We start from the raw sequence: 22,008 nt of genomic DNA on the forward strand, positions 1-22,008 counted from the left end.
GCACATTTAATCTCTAATAGTTCATTAGTTCAGCAGCTTTCTTGCTGCCTAATCCTCCAAGACCTCTTATTTATCGGCGACTCCGATTCCTCTCACACACACAGCTGCTGACGATCTACACAATTTCTTCGACGATACACACGACTTCCTCCGATACACACGACACGACCTCTTCAGATTCAGATTGCCTGTCTTTTATAGTTCCGGGAGGCGGGGCTGGAATCTTCAGACCAATCAGGGCCTTACCTGGCTGTATCTCGGGTCTTAGTGGATGGATCGTGAAAGTTCTCGAACTTTCCAGTAGTATCCATTTAGTCGCCAAACTCGCCAAATTCGTCACCAAGTCGCCAAATGGTCACCAAGCTCACAGGTCATTGACGCACAGGACAGATCTTACAAAGGGCCGTGATGGGAAGCAAATTATAAGTTTGTAACAATACACATATTATAATTTATTTTAGCCATTTTTCTCCATCATTCCTAGAGATAAATTGAATAATTCCAAACGATAAACGTCAAAAATAGAATTTAATATCAAAATATTTCTATATTTGTTCGAAATTTTACGAGTCAATTTCACGCACATGCGCAGAATTCATTCGTATTATTAGCATCGTGCTTTTAGACCAGATTGAGACCGTATTTAAAATTTTATTGGTCAGTCGTAATGAGACTCTTAGACCCTTCAGAAACTCTCGGTTTGCGAGACTTTTTGGCTGGATCGGCAGAGTGTTCCGCTTAGTTTTGCATGTCTTCAGTTCGAGGCTCGGAGCCGACAAATAATTTTTTTTATTTTTCTTTTTTTTTTAAATTTATATTAGCTAGTTTTATCCATCATTCCTAGACATCAATTGAATTATTCCAAATCATCTACGTAAAAAATAGAATTTAATATCAAAATATTTCTAAATTTATTCGAAATTTTAGGTGTAAAGTTCCCGCACATGCGCAGAATTCATTCGTATTCTTAGCATTGTGCTTTTAGACCAGATTGACACCGTATTTAAAATTTTATTGGACAGTCGTAATGAGACTCTTGGACCCTACAGAAGCTCTCGGGTTACGAGGCTTGGTTTGTGGAGCGGTAGAGTGCAGCGCTTAGTTTTGCAGATCTTCAGTTCGAGGCTCGAAGCCGACAAATATTTTTATATATACATATGTTTTCATTCATTTTAGCCATCTTTCTCCATCATTCCTAGAGATAAATTGAATAATTCCAAATCATCTACGTCAAAAATAGAATTTAATATCAAAATATTTCTAAATTAATTCGAAATTTTACGAGTCAAATTCAAGCACATGCGCAGAATTCATTCGTATTCTTAGCATTGCGCTTTTAGACCAGATTGATACCGTATTTAAAATTTTACTTCACAGTCGTAATGAGACTCTTAAACAATTCAGTAGCTCTCAGGTTACGAGGCTTGGTGGCTGCATCCGCAGAGTGTTCCGGTTAGTTTTGCTGTTCTTCAGTTCGATTCCCGAAGCCAACAAATATTTTTATATATTTTTCTGTTTAAAAAAATTATTTTAGCCAGTTTTCTTTATCATATTAGAGATAAGTTGAATTATTCCAAATCATCTACGTCAAAAATAGAATTTAATGTCAAAATATTTCTATATTTATTCGAAATTTTAGGAGTCAAGTTCACGCACATGCGCAGAATTCATTCGTATTCTTAGCATTGTGCTTTTAAAAAAGAATTACACAGTATTTAAAATTTTATTGGACAGTCGTAATGAGACTCTTAGAACCTTCAGAAGCTCTCGGGTTACGAGGTTTGGTGGCTGGAGCGGTAGAGTGTAGCGCTTAGTTTTGCAGGTCTTCAGTTCGAGGCTCGAAGCCAACAAATATTTTTATATATACATATATTTTCATTAATTTTAGTCATTTATCTCCATCATTCCTAAAGATAAGTTGAATAATTCCAAATCATATACGTCAAAAATAGAATTTAATATCAAAATATTTCTGTATTTATTCGAAATTTTATGAGTCAATTTCACGGACATGCGCAGAATTCATGCGTATTATTAGCATTGTGCTTTTAGACCAGATTGACACCGTATTTAAAATTTTATTGGACAGTCGTAATGAGACTCGTGGACCCTTCAGAAGCTCTCGGGTTACGAGGCCTGGTCGCTGGAGCTGTAGAGTATAGCGCTTAGTTTTGCAGGTATTCAGTTCGAGGCTCGAAGCCCACAAATATTTTTATATATACATATATTTTCATTCATTTTAGCCATTTTTCTCCATCATTCCTAGAGATAAATTGAATAATTCCAAATCATCTACGTCAAAAATAGAATTTAATATCAAAATATTTCTATATTTATTCGAAATTTTACGAGTCAAATTCACGCACATGCACAGAATTCATTCGTATTCTTAGCATTGTGCTTTTAAACCAGATTGACACCGTATTCAACCCATCGAGCGCCGACTGTCTAGCTTAAGAATATTCTTAAAACGGCCTCAGTCAAAATAAAGGTTGAATACAATTTACTAGATAAAAAATTGGCAGAATGTTCGTAAACCGGCCTGGTATGTTTTTTTTTTCTCTTGACCATTCACAACAGGGGGTAAACTTTACCGCGTCTCAACCATCACTACCCCCTAAACACCAAGGATTTTGAATAGTACTGACTGATCAGTCAAGTAATAAATCTGTCGACGCAGGGCAATTGCCATATCATAGAATTAATTAGCAAAGACTGGGTCGTAGAATCATGTTGGTGCGGTAAAGCAGCGAATTATTGGTGTTCTAGTCACAGATGACTCATCGGGGTCTCATTATGTTAAAATCTTCTTAGCATCTGTAACCATTTCTTATCAAAGCAAAAATAATATTCACAAATAGCTTTTAAAAAATGCAAAGCTAATATTTTCGTAAATTATTAATTTTTAAAGCATAATAAAAATTTTAATTAAAATTTTCCCGTGGTAATTATAAGGAAAGTAAATTAATTAATTTGACATTTGTATATTAATTTATCGAATTTAAGTATATTTTACATCAATATATTTCATGATGGAAGTGAAGTTAAACTGTCTTCATTGTTGCTTCTATCATTTTAAAATAATTTTTTTCCATTGTTGATATCAAGATATGATCTAACTAATTGTTTAATGTTGAGTATGTTTCAGTGGTATGCTTTTGTTAAAAATTTTGTTGTATTTTAGATCAAGTTCAAGTGCAGAATCAAGTATTGGTGAAAAATTTTTAGCTCATTTTTGAAAATTGCTATTAGGATTGGCCTTGGAAGGTGCATTAGAAATAAATTTCCTCAAGGAAGCAATTTTTCTATTGGAAACAATATTCAGTAGTATCTGATCAATAGCCGAATTTCAACCAGAATATAAACAAATTTAGTAAGAAAATCCACTTGCCTTGTATTAGTGAACAGAGAAATTGAATTTTTTATTTTACTTTTTAGTCATTAATTATTATTAAAAATATTAAGAAGTACGTCTTTAAATGTTCTATGAAAAAAAAACTTTAATGGATATGAAAATCAAAAATAGTAGAGCACACACTTTGTTTGACATAAAATCTAAAACTGATTAAAGAGCAAAGATTAAAAAAAATTTTTCATATATTATTGCCATAACATCCACGTTAATTTTATAAAAAGAACAGCGCTTTCAGGAGTGATGAATTAATCTTTTACATCCAAGACTCATAAATTTAAAAAATGGTAAAGATTAAAAGAACTACTCAGAACATCTTTCAAGAATTCATTCTTGTCTTGCTGGATGCCTAGCAAGGGAAAATATCCTCCCTTTCAATGCGAGATTCGTATTAAAAGTACTTCTATTGTACAATCTGCCTGGCATATGTTCTATATAACCCATTTTGAGACACTAATTTTTATTGAATAGGCTGTTGTCACCAGATGTAACGCTTCTCTTTATAACGTAACTTGGGCAATTTTAAGCACTAAACCTACCGACATTTTACAGCTTGATTTGATCGTAAAACTTCTATTAACAATGCGGACAAGCCGAAAAACTACTTTCACATAAAGAAACACATGGATATTCTTACCGAATACTAGCAATTGAAAGAAACCGAGATCCATAAATAAAAAAAAGTTCTGAATCCACAGCCTTGTGATACGTTCAAACAGTTAGAATTCGTATCAGCCTTTAATGCATTTATTTAATTTCATTAAATAGCTAATGCTGTTTTAATGCAAAGCAATAACTATAATTGCACAGATACATTTATTAATTCTATTCTTCAAAGTAATATCATACTCATCACCGAATTTTGTTGAATATAAATAAATGTTTTCCTTTTATTAAATATATTTTCTTTCTTTCATATGCTAAACTTTTTTTTAATATTCCTTATTATTACTAAGTAATTTTTTTTTCATATACGCTTTTCGCAGCTCGTCACAAGACACAAATCTTCCTCCCATTTGAGTGTGCTTTGATTTTTTATAGAGATTTTAAATATATATATTAATAATATAATTATATATTTTAAAGATATAATTTCTAAAAAATATTTTTTATATTTATAAGAGAAGCGGGTTTTTTTCCTGCCTGAAGCCCCCCCCCCCAAAAAAAAAGACAAATATGATTTGCAAAAAGCTGTAAAGAACGCTTGTATTTAAATAATGAAATAAAAAATAAAATAAATACTTTAAATAAAAACATTTATAAAAATAATTAAAAACGCTTTTACTAAAAACTCACTCTAAACAGTAAAAAATAAATAATTAGATTCAAAAAATTTTCAAATTTTCCTTTCATTACGTATTAAATGCTTGGCCAAAATCTATATACAAATCTTAAGCAATAGTTAAAATTCCATTTATAAATAAATATTTGTCTCGCTTAGTACTCGGGATGAAAATAAATTTAAAAATTTTATATAAGGATTTTTTTTATATATTTTACTGCATTTTAATAAAAGTATTATTAAAAGTTCAAACATACTTTTTTGCGAACTAATCACAATCATTAACTGTTATACATGATTATGACATGTAAATATGAGGGATTCCCTACCTTTATTAAGTATAATAGTTTTCATTTGGATATTAAATTTGTGGCGAAATAATGAAATATTCAAATCAGGAATGAAGTATACAGCTCATATCTTCAATCGATCCTGCAATCGTGAATTCTTACGAAAAACGTTGTTTCCTCTTCTCGGGAGTTCATTCCCCTAATTAGAGAGACCACCCAAATTCTAACTGTCAACGAAAACCACAAAATGACCTTAACAAGCAGATGACCCACCTCGTTTATTGCATTTAAGGGGGAAAGCATTGGCGACTTTCTACGTTGGAGCCGGGTAAATAGCAGTTTGCGTAAAGCAACTTCCTACGTTCCAGCCGGGTTTAAAGCAGTTTTCGGAAAGCAACTTCCTACGTTCCAGCCGGTTTTCAAGAGACACGTTGGAGCGACTTTCTACGTTCCAGCCGGTTGAAGGGTTAAGAATGATTGAATGATGGAATTGTTAAGCCCATTAGTTCAGATTATACTGCGGCGATTATTTTATATAAAAAGACATTTTTTTGTGATGATGAAGGCTAAATTCTCCTTATCATTCCTAGAACAAATTTTAAGTAAATTCGAAAAATCTAGTTTTTGCTTAAAATGTTTTTTTCTTGTAGATATGGATCAAGTAGATCTTCTTTTGAAGAAAAATATAAGTTTTTGTATGTTTCATTGGGGTTCACATGTTTCAAATAGCCCCAGAGTTTGTCAACGATTTGTTTACATTGTAGTTCCCTTCCGATAACGTCCTGGTTTCCCATATCGTTATAAGACGACACTGAAGGATTACATAAATTATCCTTATTTGTATAGATAGTAGTAGATTATAATCTTGAGTTAAGCTTTGCACTGTGTGGACCACATGAAAACGGTGAAGTTAAACGTATGCATGGGACAATGATTCCTATTTTGATTTAATTATCTGTTAATAAATCCAGGAAATAGTTCATGTTCCACGATTGTAATGTATTCTGAATACTAGGTCCATCCGTAATACCATTTGAAATTCGAATTGACCTCAAAATGGAATGAAGGGATAATCTGCAAATATTTTCTTGAAAAGGAACACAACCAAAACATTATCGATTCAATTCAACTAAACAAATTATCCAATATTTACAAAATTAAGCATATAGCACACGTAGAAAACCCGAATAGAAATACAAGCTGGCATTTTTTTTAGCTGCTGTATTGTGTGCGAATATTTTATACCATTTTTTTTCTATATAGGCGTTTTAATGATGTGTTGAAACAGAAATATTTGACTGATTTCCACTCAATCTAATATATTCAAGGTATTGCCCCGTTAGATTACGTCTTTCTTTTTCTTTTTTAAAACTACTAATACAATGCTCAATTTTTTTTTCCTTTTTGGTAAAATATTAACCTTTTTTATTTATTACTATTTGGATAATTTAAGCTCTTAGATAAATTTATGTGATAACTAATGGTTTTATCATCACAAACACGGTGGAACTGAGTGAAGACGTCCTCGGATCTTTGAAGATTTGTGGGCGTTGACTGAATGATGCGATTTCTGCCTTGTTTCTATTTGCACCAGGAGCTGGTGAGCACGAGCGACAGTCACCTGGTAGATTCATTCTTGCGCTTGGTGGAGATCATCATGAACGAAGCGTGCACGGACGAAGAGGCCTTCTCCAACGCCGACCGGAAGGTGCTCAAGTGCTGGATCATAGGTGCCTTCATGTTCGCCACCGTCTGGTCTGTGGGCGCCGCCTGCGATGAGGCAAGCAGAGAAAAGTTCAGCAATTTCCTCAAGGAACTGACAGTGGGCGAGTGCACCGATCACCCCATTCCGCCTGACGTCGGCATGAAGATCGACTGCACTTTCCCAAAGGAAGGCTCAGTCTACGATTACAAGTTTCTGGTAAGAAAATACACAATACTTGAAAGATATATATATAATATGATAAAACAATAGTTGGTATCTACGATAAAAGGGATGAATTAAACTTTAAAATAGCGAAACTTTGTAATTATCATTCTAATCTAAACTCTAAAATTGTCAAAAATTAAATTTTTTCACAATCCAACAGGATAAAAAGAGTTTGTAATAACAAAATTTCCTATATTGAAGCAACAAATAATCACATAAAAAATTTAACTAACAATGAGTATCCCAGAAACTACTGGAATATTAATATTTTAATAAAAAAAGAGATGATTTGGAATTCATCCTTTGCCTAAAATAAAAATAGACTTTCCGTTGCATATTAACTAACTCAATAGATGGCGCTGAGACCCTCAAATTATTTTTACCTTGAATGACGTTAGCAAAAACAGTTTAGGGTGTGGGAAACAAGAATGGGACCCCTTATGAGAAAAAAAGAAATTGCCTGCTGCTGGTATGTGCTTTCCTTTTTGTTTTCATAATTGATTATGAGAGTTATTATATTGTTATTTTATGTTATTGCATTTTGCTTATAAGTTGTCATATTCTTTTAATTTATTGGGTTTTTTTTCTTTTATGTAAAAATGGTGCATCTCTTAGGCTTAATTTCAGGAGATTTTCGGGTCACTAGGGGTCAATACTGTTGGACAAAAGTCTGGATTCCTCACAGAAAAAAATCCCTTATTTTGAATCCCTGCCTGAGGGTGACCCTTGAGAAAGTCTTCAGGCCGGATTCTTATATTATTTGGTTTAATTTTGATTCTTTTTTTCCTATTAACTTGGTTTTTATTACTAATTGTCTAGATTCAGTAGTAGCAGCTGTTTTTTGTTTTAGTAGTAGCTGCATTTGCGCTCTCTAAATACAATGATGTATTTTCGGCTTTTTTACTGTTTTTAGTTTTTAATTTGATTCCGAAATAATTTTTTAGTTTCGATTCCGAAATAATTTTAATATATATATATATATACTATTACTGAAATCAGTTTTGAATATGTTTAAATGATAGTCCAAGATTGAAATGAAAAAAAAAGGAAATTTATTTTATTAAAAAATAGTATTTTGAAATTTTGTGTACATTCCTATGTAATATTTTTGGTAACAATGACATCGCAAAGATATTCTATCGCGATCTTTAATAACAATTATAATTATTTTCTGCCAGTCTTAAATAAATAAAATTAGGTAGATGTTCCGGCTTGTACTTCCATGAATATGCAAAACAATAGGTAAATAATAATGAAAAAAATGTCGAAGTGGCTGATGATGAATTACAAATAAGCATGAATGTTTTGGCTTATTTAGAGTGGAAATTGAAGTATTCCCATTTTAATCTTCCCATGCAATTTGGAGTAGTCATTGGCCACTGCGGATGAGAAGAAAAAGGCTTGGAAATTTATTGTTTATTCGAAGAAGGCATTCTCCAAGGGAATTCGAGTGATCCTGATCATTGTATACGTTGACAAACTGATTCCCCCCCAAGTCATGCGTGTGTCAGAGGATGGTGGGTGAGATGACTAAACTTAGTTTTGTCCAGTTACTTCTCAGTAATCCATTTATACGATTTCAGAGAGGGGGAAATTTTGCTTTCGCTTACCTTTCCTCCATTAAGAGTGACATTGGCCTTGATTGCGTATAATCTAATATATAAAAATCTCATGTCACGGTGTTTGTGTTCGAACTCCTCCGAAACGGCTCGATCGATTTTCATGAAATTTTTTATGTGTATTTGGTAGGTGATAGAATAGGTCGTAAAGTATATTTCACAACGCTAGGTAATTAGGGTGTTCCTATCCACGTTCACCGTCGGCTGATGAGATCAACGCTTGCTTGAAATCATCGCCACTGTGGCGTAACGTTGAAAAAGTCCAGCTAAAAATAAACACGCGCGTCCAAATGCTACAAGATCCATCTGCTGACACATTCTCGGACCAATTGTTAGATAGCGGCGTTGTAAAAGCTTGCTTTCTATAAAAATTCTGGATGCATAAAATTGCCCACTAATTTCTGCACTATCATTGATTCGCAAAATGCTCTCGTTCACCGCATATTTTCCGATGTACGCACATAATACATAAATCATGCGTGGCTGGCAGAAAGAGCCATTTTGGCAGCAAAAAATGTGGACGTTGAAGATTTAAACTTCAAGATACAGCAGTCGTTATCAGGCGACTTGATATCATACAAATCGATCGATACAGTTTGCGATGTTAACGAAACAAAATCCAATCCAGAAATGTAAATTATCCAACAGAGTTTTTGAACTCACTGGATTTGCCAGGCATGTTACCACATCTTCTACGACTGAAAGTTGGATCTCCGGTTATTTTACTTCGGAATTTAGACCCGACATGGCTGTGCAATGGCACGCGATTGGCCATTAAAAAATTGATGAAAAACGTTACCGAAGCTACCATTTTGAATGGCAAATTCCGAGCCGAAAATGTTTTACTGCCACGAATTCCAATGATTCTCCTATTAGATTCCAATGATTCTCCTATTATTCCAATGATTTCCTATTAGATTGCAATTCGCAATTACAATCAATAAGGCCAATACAATCAAGGCCAACGGCTTAGATTTGGGCATGCCATGCTTTTCACACGGACAATTATACGTGGCATGTTCTAGCGTGGACAAACCATCGAGCTTATTTGTGTTGGCTAAAGACGGACTGACAAAAAATATCGTAGATTCAATTGCTCTTCGAAATGAATGCCGATTTTCTTTATTTCATTTTATACTTTAGGATAAAAAATATATTACCTTTTTCACTTTGCGTTTAACTTTTAAGTAATCAAACAATGTATATGTTCTTTACGTTAATGAAATACATTGTATTGAGAAAATAAGTGGTTGGTGGTTTTTATCGGCGATCATCATTTACAGTGCTCCATTCCTTTTTCTGTCATAGATCCCATCCCCACACACTTCCAATACATTCGTTATTTTTAACTAACAACCAAAATATTCACTAAAAATAATTTATATGGCAGAACAATCAAAGCGAGTATGATTATAAATGTATGATTTAAGTTAAATAATTAAAACTTATTAATTTATAATATGTAATATTTAGTTGCAAGCGGCGTTTCTAGGGATTGGGATATTTTTTCAAGTATTTATATCTCTTTAAATGTAGCGAAATAATTTCTTGTTCTATGTTCTTTGACAGATTTTCTGTTATCTGATCTCTTGACTCACCACATAATTCCTTTTTTTTTTCGTATTTACCCATATGGTACTAGTCTAGCAACACTTCTTATCTCTTCTAATTGCAACAACAAAAGTTGCCTCAAATTATGCCATGTTTTTTTTTTTTTTTTTTTTTTTTTTATTGCCATTAAATGTTCTCTTCTTGTTGGAGTTTGTGAGCCTTACCGGAGGAGAACCGCACTTCCCTAGATCTTTTTTTTTCGCTGGAGATGAGATTGTAATCTTTAATGACTGCATTTGGATACTTTAAAAATTAAATAAACGTCATATATAAAAAAAGAGAAATCATGTTTATGATACAGGATTACTACGAGTGTATATTAATAAATATGCATGCTACAAAATAAAAACTAAAGTGAAAACTCTTTTTCTATGTTAATGTCCAAAGAAAATCTTTTTTACAACTTTATAGTAGCTAAAATGTAGGATTGATTGATATGATGAAGCAATAAAAGAAATCTGGATAACATTAAGAAAACAGAAAGCATTTTTGCAATTACGTTTAAGATTAATTTTCGAAACATTTATTAATGTTAAAGAAAAAAAACTTATTTAGCAATTCAATTAAAATTAATTAGAATGATAACTGTTTGCTCTTTGAAGAAGGTATATAAATCAATTTTGAAGAGAAATTATTTCATTTGTTACTAACGAAAAACTGAGAAAACACGGCAAATACATATGTTATATATATATATATATATATATATATATATATATATATATATATATATATATATATATATATAACAGATGTATTTTCCGTGTTTTCTCAGTTTTTCAGGGGGAAAAAATCTGTATTTCAATTTATTTAATGACTTTCCTCAATCCTGTTCGGATGCCACCTGAAAAGTTTAATGGATAAAAGTCGAAAAAAAAAAAAAAAAGAGTAAAAAATATTTTTTAATAACGGCTATTTTATAGGAAAAATTTATTTCAGACATTATAACTAAATATATTATTAGAACGTTTTTACATAAAATTTATTTGCAATACTTTCGGCAAAAGTCTCAAAAAATTTATTCCTTGTTTGCACTTAAGTGCATTCATATTTCTTGCACAGCGTTTTCTCTTACTGCAATTACTCGCCATGTAAAATATCTGCTGATTTTAATATTTAATACCGCGTTCTATATCTCACGAAAATGTGTTATTGTCCGTTTATTAACTGAATTCTTTTCAGACCCGCGGAAAAGGGCAATGGTACTCGTGGAAAGATTCCATCGTACCTCTGGCTGCAACAAGCATGAACTTCCGAGAAATCATCGTTCCAACTGTCGACACGGTGCGGTATTCCTACCTGATGGATTTGAGCATCCGTCATCGCAGGTCAGTACGATCAGACATTTTAAGTTGAAGTCTATCTCTTCACTTTCTCGCATGCGAAGTGCACAAAGAGAAAGTATTGTAAGTATAAAAAATATCGGATCATTTGGACCCCCTCAAATCTACTTATCAAAAACCAAATTTTACTACTCAGTTCTGTGATAGCGTGGTGACTGGCTGTAATTAAAAAAAAAGCGAAGAATATTCACTGATTCACTTTTCTACGACCTTACCTTCTCCAAAGTAAACCTGGTCCTTCAGTGACTAGAAGCTATTTAAAACATATTTAAGATCTTCACTTTTAAATCTTTTTCGTAGTCCAAGATTCATATGACATAACATTGGCAGCTGTCACTTTCCAGATCTGTGTGCTTTTAATAATTTATCTAGGATACAATGAAGTGCTGTTGCGTCATAGAGTATTAGCTATTTCACCCATTCTATGAGTAAAGATCATTCTTAGTTTAAAAATAAATAAGTAATGGTAAAGAGGTATTTTTTGCCGGAAATTTGTGCTCTATAGGATCACATTAACAAACGGCTGTTAGACCTCCTGTTTGCAAAAAAAATTTCCTTTTCCTTTAATTTCTCTTCAAAAGAAAATGAGCAGCGTTTATCTAAAAAAAAAAGACTATGCATAAGTCGAACTTATGACGAAAATACTATTAAATGATACTTCTCTTCCAGGCCAGTATTGTTGGTCGGGCCCACGGGGACTGGCAAGACAGCCTATGTCCAAGAGAAGATGATGAAGGGTCTGGACAGAGAGATCTACGTGCCTTCCTTTATCGCTTTCTCGACTCAGACGTCAGCCGGACAAGCACAAGTGCTAATTTCTCTTTCTTTTTCACTTTTTAAAATTACTTTTTCTGTAGATCTGGAAGTAGTGGCGTAGTTAAGAGTGGTCCATACTCGTTTTGTAAGAAGATAATAAGCTTAAGTAATATGGGAAAACAGGTACTTAATAGTTATAACAAAAGAGAACAACGTACAAAATTGCGTGCCAATTCAAAAGAGTCATCGCCGATGTTTGAATTAGTATCTAAAAGGAATACAGCAGAAGATGATATGCGAATTCCGGAAACGTCAATTTTGATGTCCGAAAATAAGACGATTTCGAACTTTTTAGTTCAAGAATAATTATTTATAACTGAAATTTTATGGGCATTTAAACTTGTTGCTTTACATTCGTCCTTTAATGCATTCAATGATATGTCGGAAATATTTTCACATATGTTCACTGAAAGTGAAATAGCCAAAAAATGTACTGTAGGTTATACAAAAATGTCGCACATAATTTGCTATGGATTGGCCCCATTTTTTTCAACAATTTCATAATGATAAAAAAATGTTTAACAATAAAAATTTCACGAAAATGCCAAATGGATCTTATTGTGAGCTTATTGTTGTGAAACAGCCAATAGAGTTTTCTCAAGACATTGAATTCAATATTTTGAAGGCATATCTTTGCTCAAAAATAGTGTGAGAATTTTAAAGAAGTTATATAAAGTTCGGACATACCGTTACTTTTACAAATTAGCATGGGTGAACCAAATGTAAATTAAATATTTTTAATGTATGCCAAAGAAGAACTTCCGTGCGAAAATGACAGTAAAATTTTAGATCTAGGTACTCGTGGATTACACATAATCCATTGAGCATTTCAGTATAAACATAAATCTACTGAATGGAAAGTAGGTGTTATTCCAAGAGTAATGTATAGAATATTCGAAGATAATTCAGCTAGAGGTTCTGCTCATTTTCTGGAAGTGAGTTATTGGTTCTTCTGAATTTTCATGGAAGGTTTGTTCTAAAAATATCAGTGTTTTCAAAAGTATTCTAAAGGTTTATGGCAACATAAAGAAATGCATAGATTTTAATAAAAAAAAAATCTTTTCCTATATGAGAAGGTTCATTAGTAATAATATTATAAATGCTTGTCATGATAAATTTCTTCTGGCTAAAATTAGCTTCGCTTATATTACTAATATTCTTCAGCCATTTCTTTACAAAATAAAAAAGCAGACAAATGAGCCAATGATTCCTTTCTTATATGAAAATCTTTTCATTTTTGTTTAGTGAAAAAGATTGTCAAAAAAAAGAATAACCGAAGGAGCAAAAAGCATGAGACTCTTCTTTTGGATAGAGCTTGATGATCCTGAAAATCTAATGCTGAGGAAAAATACCGATATTGGAATAATGAATACAAGTTACTTCAGCAGTAGTGTAGCTACTGAAATTGGAAAAAAAGAGGCTTTATAGCAGAGTGGTGTATATTTGTGAAGAATACTATGAAAAATATTTGAGATCATGCGCAAAATTTTTACTGTTTTAAAAACTGCATCTTGTTTAAATTCACAATTATTGAAGAACCTTTCTTTTTTAACTCGTTAAAACTCTGGAATATTATTATTCCATTATAACTAGCACATATATTTCATTAGTGTAGCACATGCCATTCGTGCATTTTCTGTTATTCTGCATATAGATAGACGGAAAATACTGGAATCTATTTTTTTTTTTTTTTTTTTCAAATTTGACTGGCAATTCTGATAATCGGGACGAATTGATTTTAAATAAATATTGTCGCCAAACCTTGATTAATATCGTCAGTTTAATTATTGTGATGATGCTTTTCAGTTTATAATGGAATTGAGATTTCTACATTATCAGAATTTTGAATAGGTATTGCAATGCAGTCTCTTAAGAAGTCTTAAATTTTATATTTTCCCTGAACTTTAATGTTTTTATCCATTCAGTTTTTGCAATTTTTCTGTTTTATCCTAATTTTTTAAGTAAAAAAAAATTTTTTCTCTTCCCGCATTTCACATTTTAGGAGATAATACAAATGGCAAGATGTAAAAAAGGCAAATAGTAGAGATTAAAAAATAAAGATTTTTTTTAAAGGAAAAAAATATAGAAGTAATGTTAAGAAAGAAAAATAAAATTGAATTATGCCACTCTTGCAATTGTTCAAGAATTAGGCTTGGGAGTTGGCAGCACTGCACGTGAAGGTAACGAGAAAAGCAAACGGGAACCACGTGCTTTTCAAATGCTCTATTGAAAAAGGATTACAAATTCTGAAGCCTCTTCAGCGACGTTCAAGGCAAGGAATAAAGAAACATTAGTTTGCTGTGAAAAAAAAATATTTGATAGAATCTTCCGATGAATTACTGAGATTTTATAAAGTCCTCGAAATAATTCTGTTAAATGTATCATTTTAATTTCACATTTACTATTTTTGGACGATATAGCTCATATTTTTGTACCAATTAACTATTTTCTTCTAATTAATTATTAATCATTTGCACGCAATCGTTGGATATCATTGCTGTGTATTGGTCGGGAGTTTCACTCCATTAAAATTTTTCTGCTTAGGACATCATCATGTCAAAGCTTGAGAAGCGCAGGAAGGGTATCTTCGGTCCCCCTTTCGGGAAACGGTGCGTCATCTTCATCGACGACTTGAACATGCCGGCCGTCGAGGTGTACGGCGCGCAGCCGCCCATAGAGCTGCTCAGACAGTTTTTCGATCACGGAATGTGGTGAGTTCACTTTTTTACTTTTCGTGCATCATGAACAAAATGATGAGAAGGTTTGTAAAACTGGCTTTTTTATTCTGAGCATATAAGAATATATATATATATATATATATATATATATATTCTTATCATAGACCTGGTGGTTTAAATAAAGAAATAAAGAGTATGAAAGCTCTAACCGTTGAAAAATATGTGATAAAAATATAGAAAAAGAAAGCCCAAAATATTAATTAAAAATAAAATGCATTATAAATATTATTGAAATCCCAATTAACAGGAATATTTATATCAATGTCTTTCATTTTTTATAGATTTCATTTTAACCCTTTATAGCCTCATTTCAGGGCTCACAAAACCCAAACAAATAAACTTCAATTTTTAATTGTTACAACACAGGCACATGCAATTTTTCCTGCTAACCAGGCGGTATTGACCACTAGTAAGACTGGCTTGCTGAATATTGCAAAAATGTGTTTCATTGTTTGAACAGCCAAATAAGTCCGTAGTTATCTTTTTAATATCTTTGGATACAATGACTCACGCACTGAATTTTTAATTTGTACTTAAGTGCTAGTATTAAGTTATTTAAAATATAAAAATCCTTTCGAAACACTTCAGTATCTGACGTGACTTTAAATTACAGGAATTAAATAGTTATAGATGTCCCATATAGGATATGTCATCTTATTAAGAATTTAACAACTTCGTAAATCAAGTGGTTAAGTTCACTTAATGTTTAAAATTTTGTTATTGGAAATCAGTTATTGTTTATGTTTTTTTATTATTGAAGTTTTGATAATCTAATTTATTTTAGAAACAACTGTTTTTTTGTCATTCTTGACAAACTGAGTCATAAAGTGTTGACTTCCAAATGTTTTAATTGAAAAATAAATTTTTGTATTTTAAAACTCTAATAAAAAGCGTTTTTTAAGGCTGATTTTATTAAATTTTTCTATAAGGTATGAGAAGAAAGAAAAGTCAGAAATTCATTTAGTGGACACCCAGTTCATTGCAGCAATGGGACTTCCTGGAGGAGCTCGCAACAACATCACGCCGAGGCTTCTGCGCCACTTCGGTGTGATCGGCGTCAACGCGTTCACTTCCCTCACCATGAATACGATCTTCTCTGCTGTGATGAGCATTCACTTCAAGGTGAGCAACCTTTTAAAACTCTTCTGTGAAGAGCGTTCACTTGTAGTGCTATAATTTTATCGGTGTCTAAAAAAAAAAAGAACAAAAATATTTTAATTAATACTCCGATAAAAAATTTCAATGAATATTTATTGCGAAGAACAGTTTACGATGTGAATCGTATTTCAGAACAACCATTTCCCTCCCGAAGCCTTGATCACGGCTGAGACCATCGTATCCGCGACATCTGTCATCTACAGTGAAGTGATCGCCCATCTTCTACCAACCCCCGCCAAATCACACTACACCTTCAACTTGAGAGATTTCGCTCGCGTCATCCATGGATGTTGTCTCATCAGAAAGGAGTCGCTGGAAAAGAAAAAAATACTCATCAGGTATGTAACAAAATTTTTCTGCCATGATACATTCGGCTTTCAAACTATTGACTCTCTCTTTTAAATGAAATTTGCAATAGCCGTTTCATACATTGAGAGTAATATTTTGGAAGCATCTCATACTCACCTTAGAGAAGGAAAATATCTGCTCTATTGTTCGAAACTTTTAATATTTAAATCGTCATCGTGGATGTTAAAGTAGTGCACTTTGGATTGTTTAATGAAGAAGGAAAATTCTTTCCACCTGTCGCGTTTCATTCTAACTTCCTGCGCAGATTCCAAATGACTCTTTTTAACTCTCCGATTTTGACTCTCTCTAACACAATCTGACTTTGTTCAAGAGGACCATAAATGAAAATGAAGCCATTTGATCTGCTGAGTTGAAACAGAAGTTGATCCATTATTATCTACCTCAATGGTGACTTCAGAATCACGCGATTCAATAAAACTGCAGGCATAATCACTGAACAGGGAATATTTTATGACATAGTCTGCTATAACATTCAAGTACCTAAAAGCACGTTTCTCGGCCTTCTAAGTTTCTACAGTTTGAAAGCGACTTACCAAATTAATAGTAAAAATTAAACCTGGCCATGTTGCGATGCAAGGAATAATGAGGATCTAATAGCCTTCCTATAAAGAATATTTTTTAATTTTAGCAGTCGATTCAATTGCAACAACAGGATCCACAGGCACATCATAGGGATTGGCATTGTCTAAGTGAAGTCGTTTTAGAATGCGCTTTTAAAAAGATTGAACCATCTCTTTTGCAGCCAATTTCTGTTCGCACAAAATATCCTGTTTCTTCACAAAATATTAGTATCGTCTACAATAAAATGAAGAGCAATTTCTTTGCTGATAAAAATCTTTCCATGTACATGAGTCAACAGCACTTTTCTTGAATCCAAAACCGGTTAGCAAATCAGAGACCGTGTTGTCTCAGCTTAGGGTACTTGCTTTCGTCCATTTTCAGATTTTTCAATTGACTAATTCGAGTAAAAAAAATTGACTTCCTTATAGAGAAAAAGAATTTATACCGATTTCCATAACTTCCTATTTCTTCTGAGTCGCTATAGGCTAGCATGGCTGTCATGTTATCAAATTTTGAGTTAAGTGAAAACCTTCTACTCCAATTAGAATAAAAACCTTTTAATAAAGAGCTGCCTTTGTACCTATCAATATTTCCTCTGGAATAATATTTCGCTTGTTACCGCCTGTGTATAGTTACATTTCTTGCCTTTGGCACAGATACACATGATGTTTCATTTTCTCAAGAGAATGTAATTCTTCATTAATGACCATTTCTCACATATGGCTTCAAGAGAATTCTTCGAACTTTATTTCAAGAAACAAATGAAAGTGCAGAGGAAAAAATACGACTAAATAGCAAGTCAATACATTAATTCCAAAATCATTTCAACCATGGAAAGCGCTGTTACAAAATATACATGAAAAAAATTTATAATGATCAAAAATCAGGGGAGAAAATTTGAAAGATAAATAAATGAATGTCAGTGAAAAAGTAATTTTATAAATTTTCAGATGGTGTAAAAATCATTATTATTTCCGATTTTATTTCGAATCGATCTTATTTTCAAAAATTATCTAATCATCAAAAACGCTAAAATTCTATTAAATTTTTAATTGATTAAAATCATAATTAAGATTTCAATAATTTCCACTAGAATCGCTCCTTTCTAATTTCTTCTTTCTTAAGATGTTTGTGCCAAATTTCATATCTGCCCCCATTCTGCCCTGTATTATTAATCGAAATAGAGATTGCTCTCTTTTTTTATTATTATTCGTGTTGTCTCTTTTCAGATTGTGGGTTCATGAGATCTATCGAGTATTTTATGATCGTTTAACAGACATGGAAGACTGTACCTGGTTATTTGAGTGAGTGTTTTTGATGTACTTCTGACTATTTTTCTCAAAAATATATACCAGGGAGTTTTTTTTAAGACAGAAAGACATTGCCGCAGTCATCCCAAATTTCGATTTGCATATTTTTATGAATCAAACCTCCTTGAATCGGAAATATTCATTTTTGAAATCAGCCATCAAAGATCACGATAACGAAAAGTCTCAGCTATGTAGAACTATATAATCTCATTCTTGGGAAATTTAGTATGAAATGTTTATATCAAAATTACAGAATTTTGGACAAAATGCTTTAAAAAAAAATGTCTCCTTGTAGTGAGTAAAAGCGCATTCATATTTCAGAAAATATCAATGCGCATCAGAACTAGGGTCCATATCCTCGATTGTCTCTCGAGCACTCATCTGTCGTATATAAATGAAATTCGAAGTATAAGCAAATATTTTTGATCCATTCAAGAACACACGATCCAATCATCAATTAAAGCAACAAATATTTTTGTACTATACTTTTAAATATTTTCCTATTAGCGGTCTTCCTGGAGCTTTCTCCCTAAGAAACGATTTTATTCTCTTCCCCATATAAAAATTGTAGATCTAGAGTTCAGATCATGGATGCTCAAATTTTTATTTTCAGAATCCACACATAAACGTTGCATGCTTCATCAGATAGTGAAGGAACCCGAATACTAATTTTGGGCGCCTTATTGTATTTCGTCCATCTCGCTCAAAGCGCGTTTGAGTTGCACCCAATCACACAGAAATAATTTCAGAAATATGTTTTTAAATCTTAGATACGTCAACAACGGGAAAATTCATTAAAATCTCGAGATCGAAATTTTTGACGGTTACAATATTTTCACTTCGTATAAGAGAAATTTAAAATGAAGATTCGTAAACAGTTTCTACGCACTAGAAATCCAAACTGTTAAATAGATTTTCTTCAAATTTTGCTCAGGTCAAAAAAATAGAGCGCCAAAAAGTTTTTCAACCCATTTTTTTAATGCTGAAAAATATACTTTGAAAAATTTATCCTCTATTTTAATACACAAAACTATTCTTTCAATGATTGGAGAAATGAAATCCATCAAGAGATAAACCGGTGGAAACATACTTGTCGAAGTTGCAAATTCAAAACAATCTGAAAACGTATGAAAACTTGAGAAAATAGCAAAAATCGAAGTTACTGTCAGTCCACATCGGACATTAAACCATTCAAGAGGTGTTATTTCACAAAGTGAATTTAACAGAGATACCGAAGAAAATATCCTTGACGCTCTCAAAGCACAGAAGGTCATATCAGTTCGTAGAATCTCAATAAAAAAGAAATAGTCAAAATTTCCAGATAAAACATCTAATACTGACATTTGATACTCCTGTGTTGCCAAAGTCTGTCAAAATTGTTTACATTAATTGTCCTGTTAAACATATTCCAAATCCATTTCGATGTTTTAAATGTCAAAAATTTGATCACACAATAACAGCCTGTAGATCTTCTAATCAAATCTGTGCTTACTTCTCTCTTCCAGACCATGAAAGTAACGCCTGCTCTTCTATCACACCAAAATGTTGCAACTGTTCCGCAGAACATCCAGCTTATTCAAAATCCTGCCCAAGAACAAGAGAAAGAGATACAAACGGTTAAAATTACCCGAAACATTTCATTTCCAGAACGCGAAAAATAGTAAATGACAGAACTCCCCAACCAGGTCTTTCCTATTCAACTGCTTTAAATCCCTCGCAAACAATTTCTGAGCAAAAATTACAAAACAGCCAAACAGGTTCCACTTCTACAGCATTTGCAACGATACATACTCCACTTGAAAGAATTTTACCAAATCTAGCGCCATGGCCAAATCAATGGCCTTTGTGCCAAAAAATCCAAACCAAACCAAATCAACTCATTTTTTATTAATTAAAATACAATTAGAGGAAAGATTATTTCATATTTGCACGTATTCATTGCATTTTATTGAATGAACATGTGATGGATATTTTTAATCCGTTTATTAGATCCCGAATCGCCACTAGCTATGTTTAATTAAATTTTACATCCTTTAATATATATTTTAAGATAGGCTTGAGGTAAGAGATATTTTTATTTTAACTAAAACTAAATTGCAGGTAAGAAGAGGATTTTGTGTGTTGTGTCATTTTATAGTAGGGAACTTTATATTAAATATTAAATATTTCAGAAAAAGTGCGTCTGTAACACGGGCCATTGTATCGAGTATGACATTTATACAAATTAGCTATCAACAGTTAATTTCATTTGATAATTTTAAACTTTAGTATAAGTAATCAAAGTCGCTAAGAAATACTGAAGTATAACCAAAAATAATACAAATAAGTAACCATAAGTAATTAACAAATACAGAAGCATAACCAGCTCTAGAAGCACTGACTGGCACAGAACCATCCTCATCGGCAACAAAATTAGAAAGAGAGAACCTTCTGATATTTGAACTTTTCAGTCAGTGAGCACTTGCCTTCATAACGTTATCTTTAAATAACACACTTGAAATCGATTCGTTACAATTCGTTCGTTTTTCTTTAATAAGGCATTAAGGAAGTTGTTTAATAATCCTTTGATTGATCTTATTGTATTTTTTTTAATATTTCAGACTAATACGAGTTACTACAGAACTGGAATTTAAAGAAAATTTTAACAGTCTTTTCAGACATCTTTGTTCTTCCAAAGAGGGAAAGGTGAGCTTTATAAAATTCATTTTCCAAAGGAGTGCTATTTATCTGTTGTGGTCAAATGAGAGAAAAACCTTCGATACAACTTATCACTACTATAAAAAAGAATGAGTATCCTATGGAGATAAATAAGAAAGACTGTTTGATCTAACATCACCAAATTTGGTACAAAAATAAATTGGAAGGTGGGAATGAGCATCTCACAGAGGGTCTTCGAAATTTCTATTAAATGCATAACTTGTTAAAAGTTTAACCAAATTTTTGCACTTGTTGGCGATAACTTTCAAAAATATTTTTACATAAAAACCAGTTTTTACCAAATTTAAATTAAAAAATTATCAATAATTACAATTTACATGTTAACCGCTAATGATTAAAAAAAATTTTCAAATATTCTTATGCATCATTTGTAGTAATATCTTTTATTACTGCAATAGAATTCAAATCTTTTTGCGCCGTAAATTCCTGAAAACTTCAAAACATCATAGTAAAAAAAAGCAATGCTAAAAAAATGTGGTTTGCAGGAATATGTTCAAAAAGCCTTTGGATTTTTCCCATTAAAAATGAATCAAACGATAACAGATAGATGGCGCTCATACATTAAACTCAGTTGATTTATGTAAATCAGGAAAATAGAGCACAGTCACTCAACGCAGCAAGATATTAAGCAAATGAGGCGCATAACTACGCCTATTGCAACCGAGTATAGGATGTCGTCATCGATTCCATCGACGGTTCGTTGAATGGCGTTCTTCAGATACACCAAAGTGTCGAGAGAGCCCGGTAGAGATGAGATTTTAGGTATCCAAAAGTCCGCTGTATTAAGGTTTGAAAATCGTGAGGGGTACTTAATCTTGCATCCTCAGCCTATCATTCGGTGCTCAATGATT

At 32.4% G+C, this 22,008-nt stretch overlaps 1 protein-coding gene across 1 annotated transcript in view; it reads left to right on the forward strand.

Moving 5' to 3' along the window:
* Positions 1-22,008, forward strand: part of LOC129988983 (dynein axonemal heavy chain 7-like) — a 197,138-nt gene that overhangs the window by 114,272 nt on the left and 60,858 nt on the right. The window contains exons 31-38 of the mRNA XM_056097281.1: positions 6,579-6,905; positions 11,327-11,472; positions 12,157-12,295; positions 14,848-15,014; positions 15,971-16,163; positions 16,332-16,537; positions 18,359-18,433; positions 21,040-21,124. Of these exons, the coding sequence (XP_055953256.1) occupies positions 6,579-6,905; positions 11,327-11,472; positions 12,157-12,295; positions 14,848-15,014; positions 15,971-16,163; positions 16,332-16,537; positions 18,359-18,433; positions 21,040-21,124 (1,338 nt within the window). The remainder of the gene's footprint in view (positions 1-6,578; positions 6,906-11,326; positions 11,473-12,156; positions 12,296-14,847; positions 15,015-15,970; positions 16,164-16,331; positions 16,538-18,358; positions 18,434-21,039; positions 21,125-22,008) is intronic.

This window comes from Argiope bruennichi, chromosome 10 (assembly GCF_947563725.1).
Source record: "Argiope bruennichi chromosome 10, qqArgBrue1.1, whole genome shotgun sequence".
Lineage (NCBI taxonomy): Eukaryota > Metazoa > Arthropoda > Arachnida > Araneae > Araneidae > Argiope > Argiope bruennichi.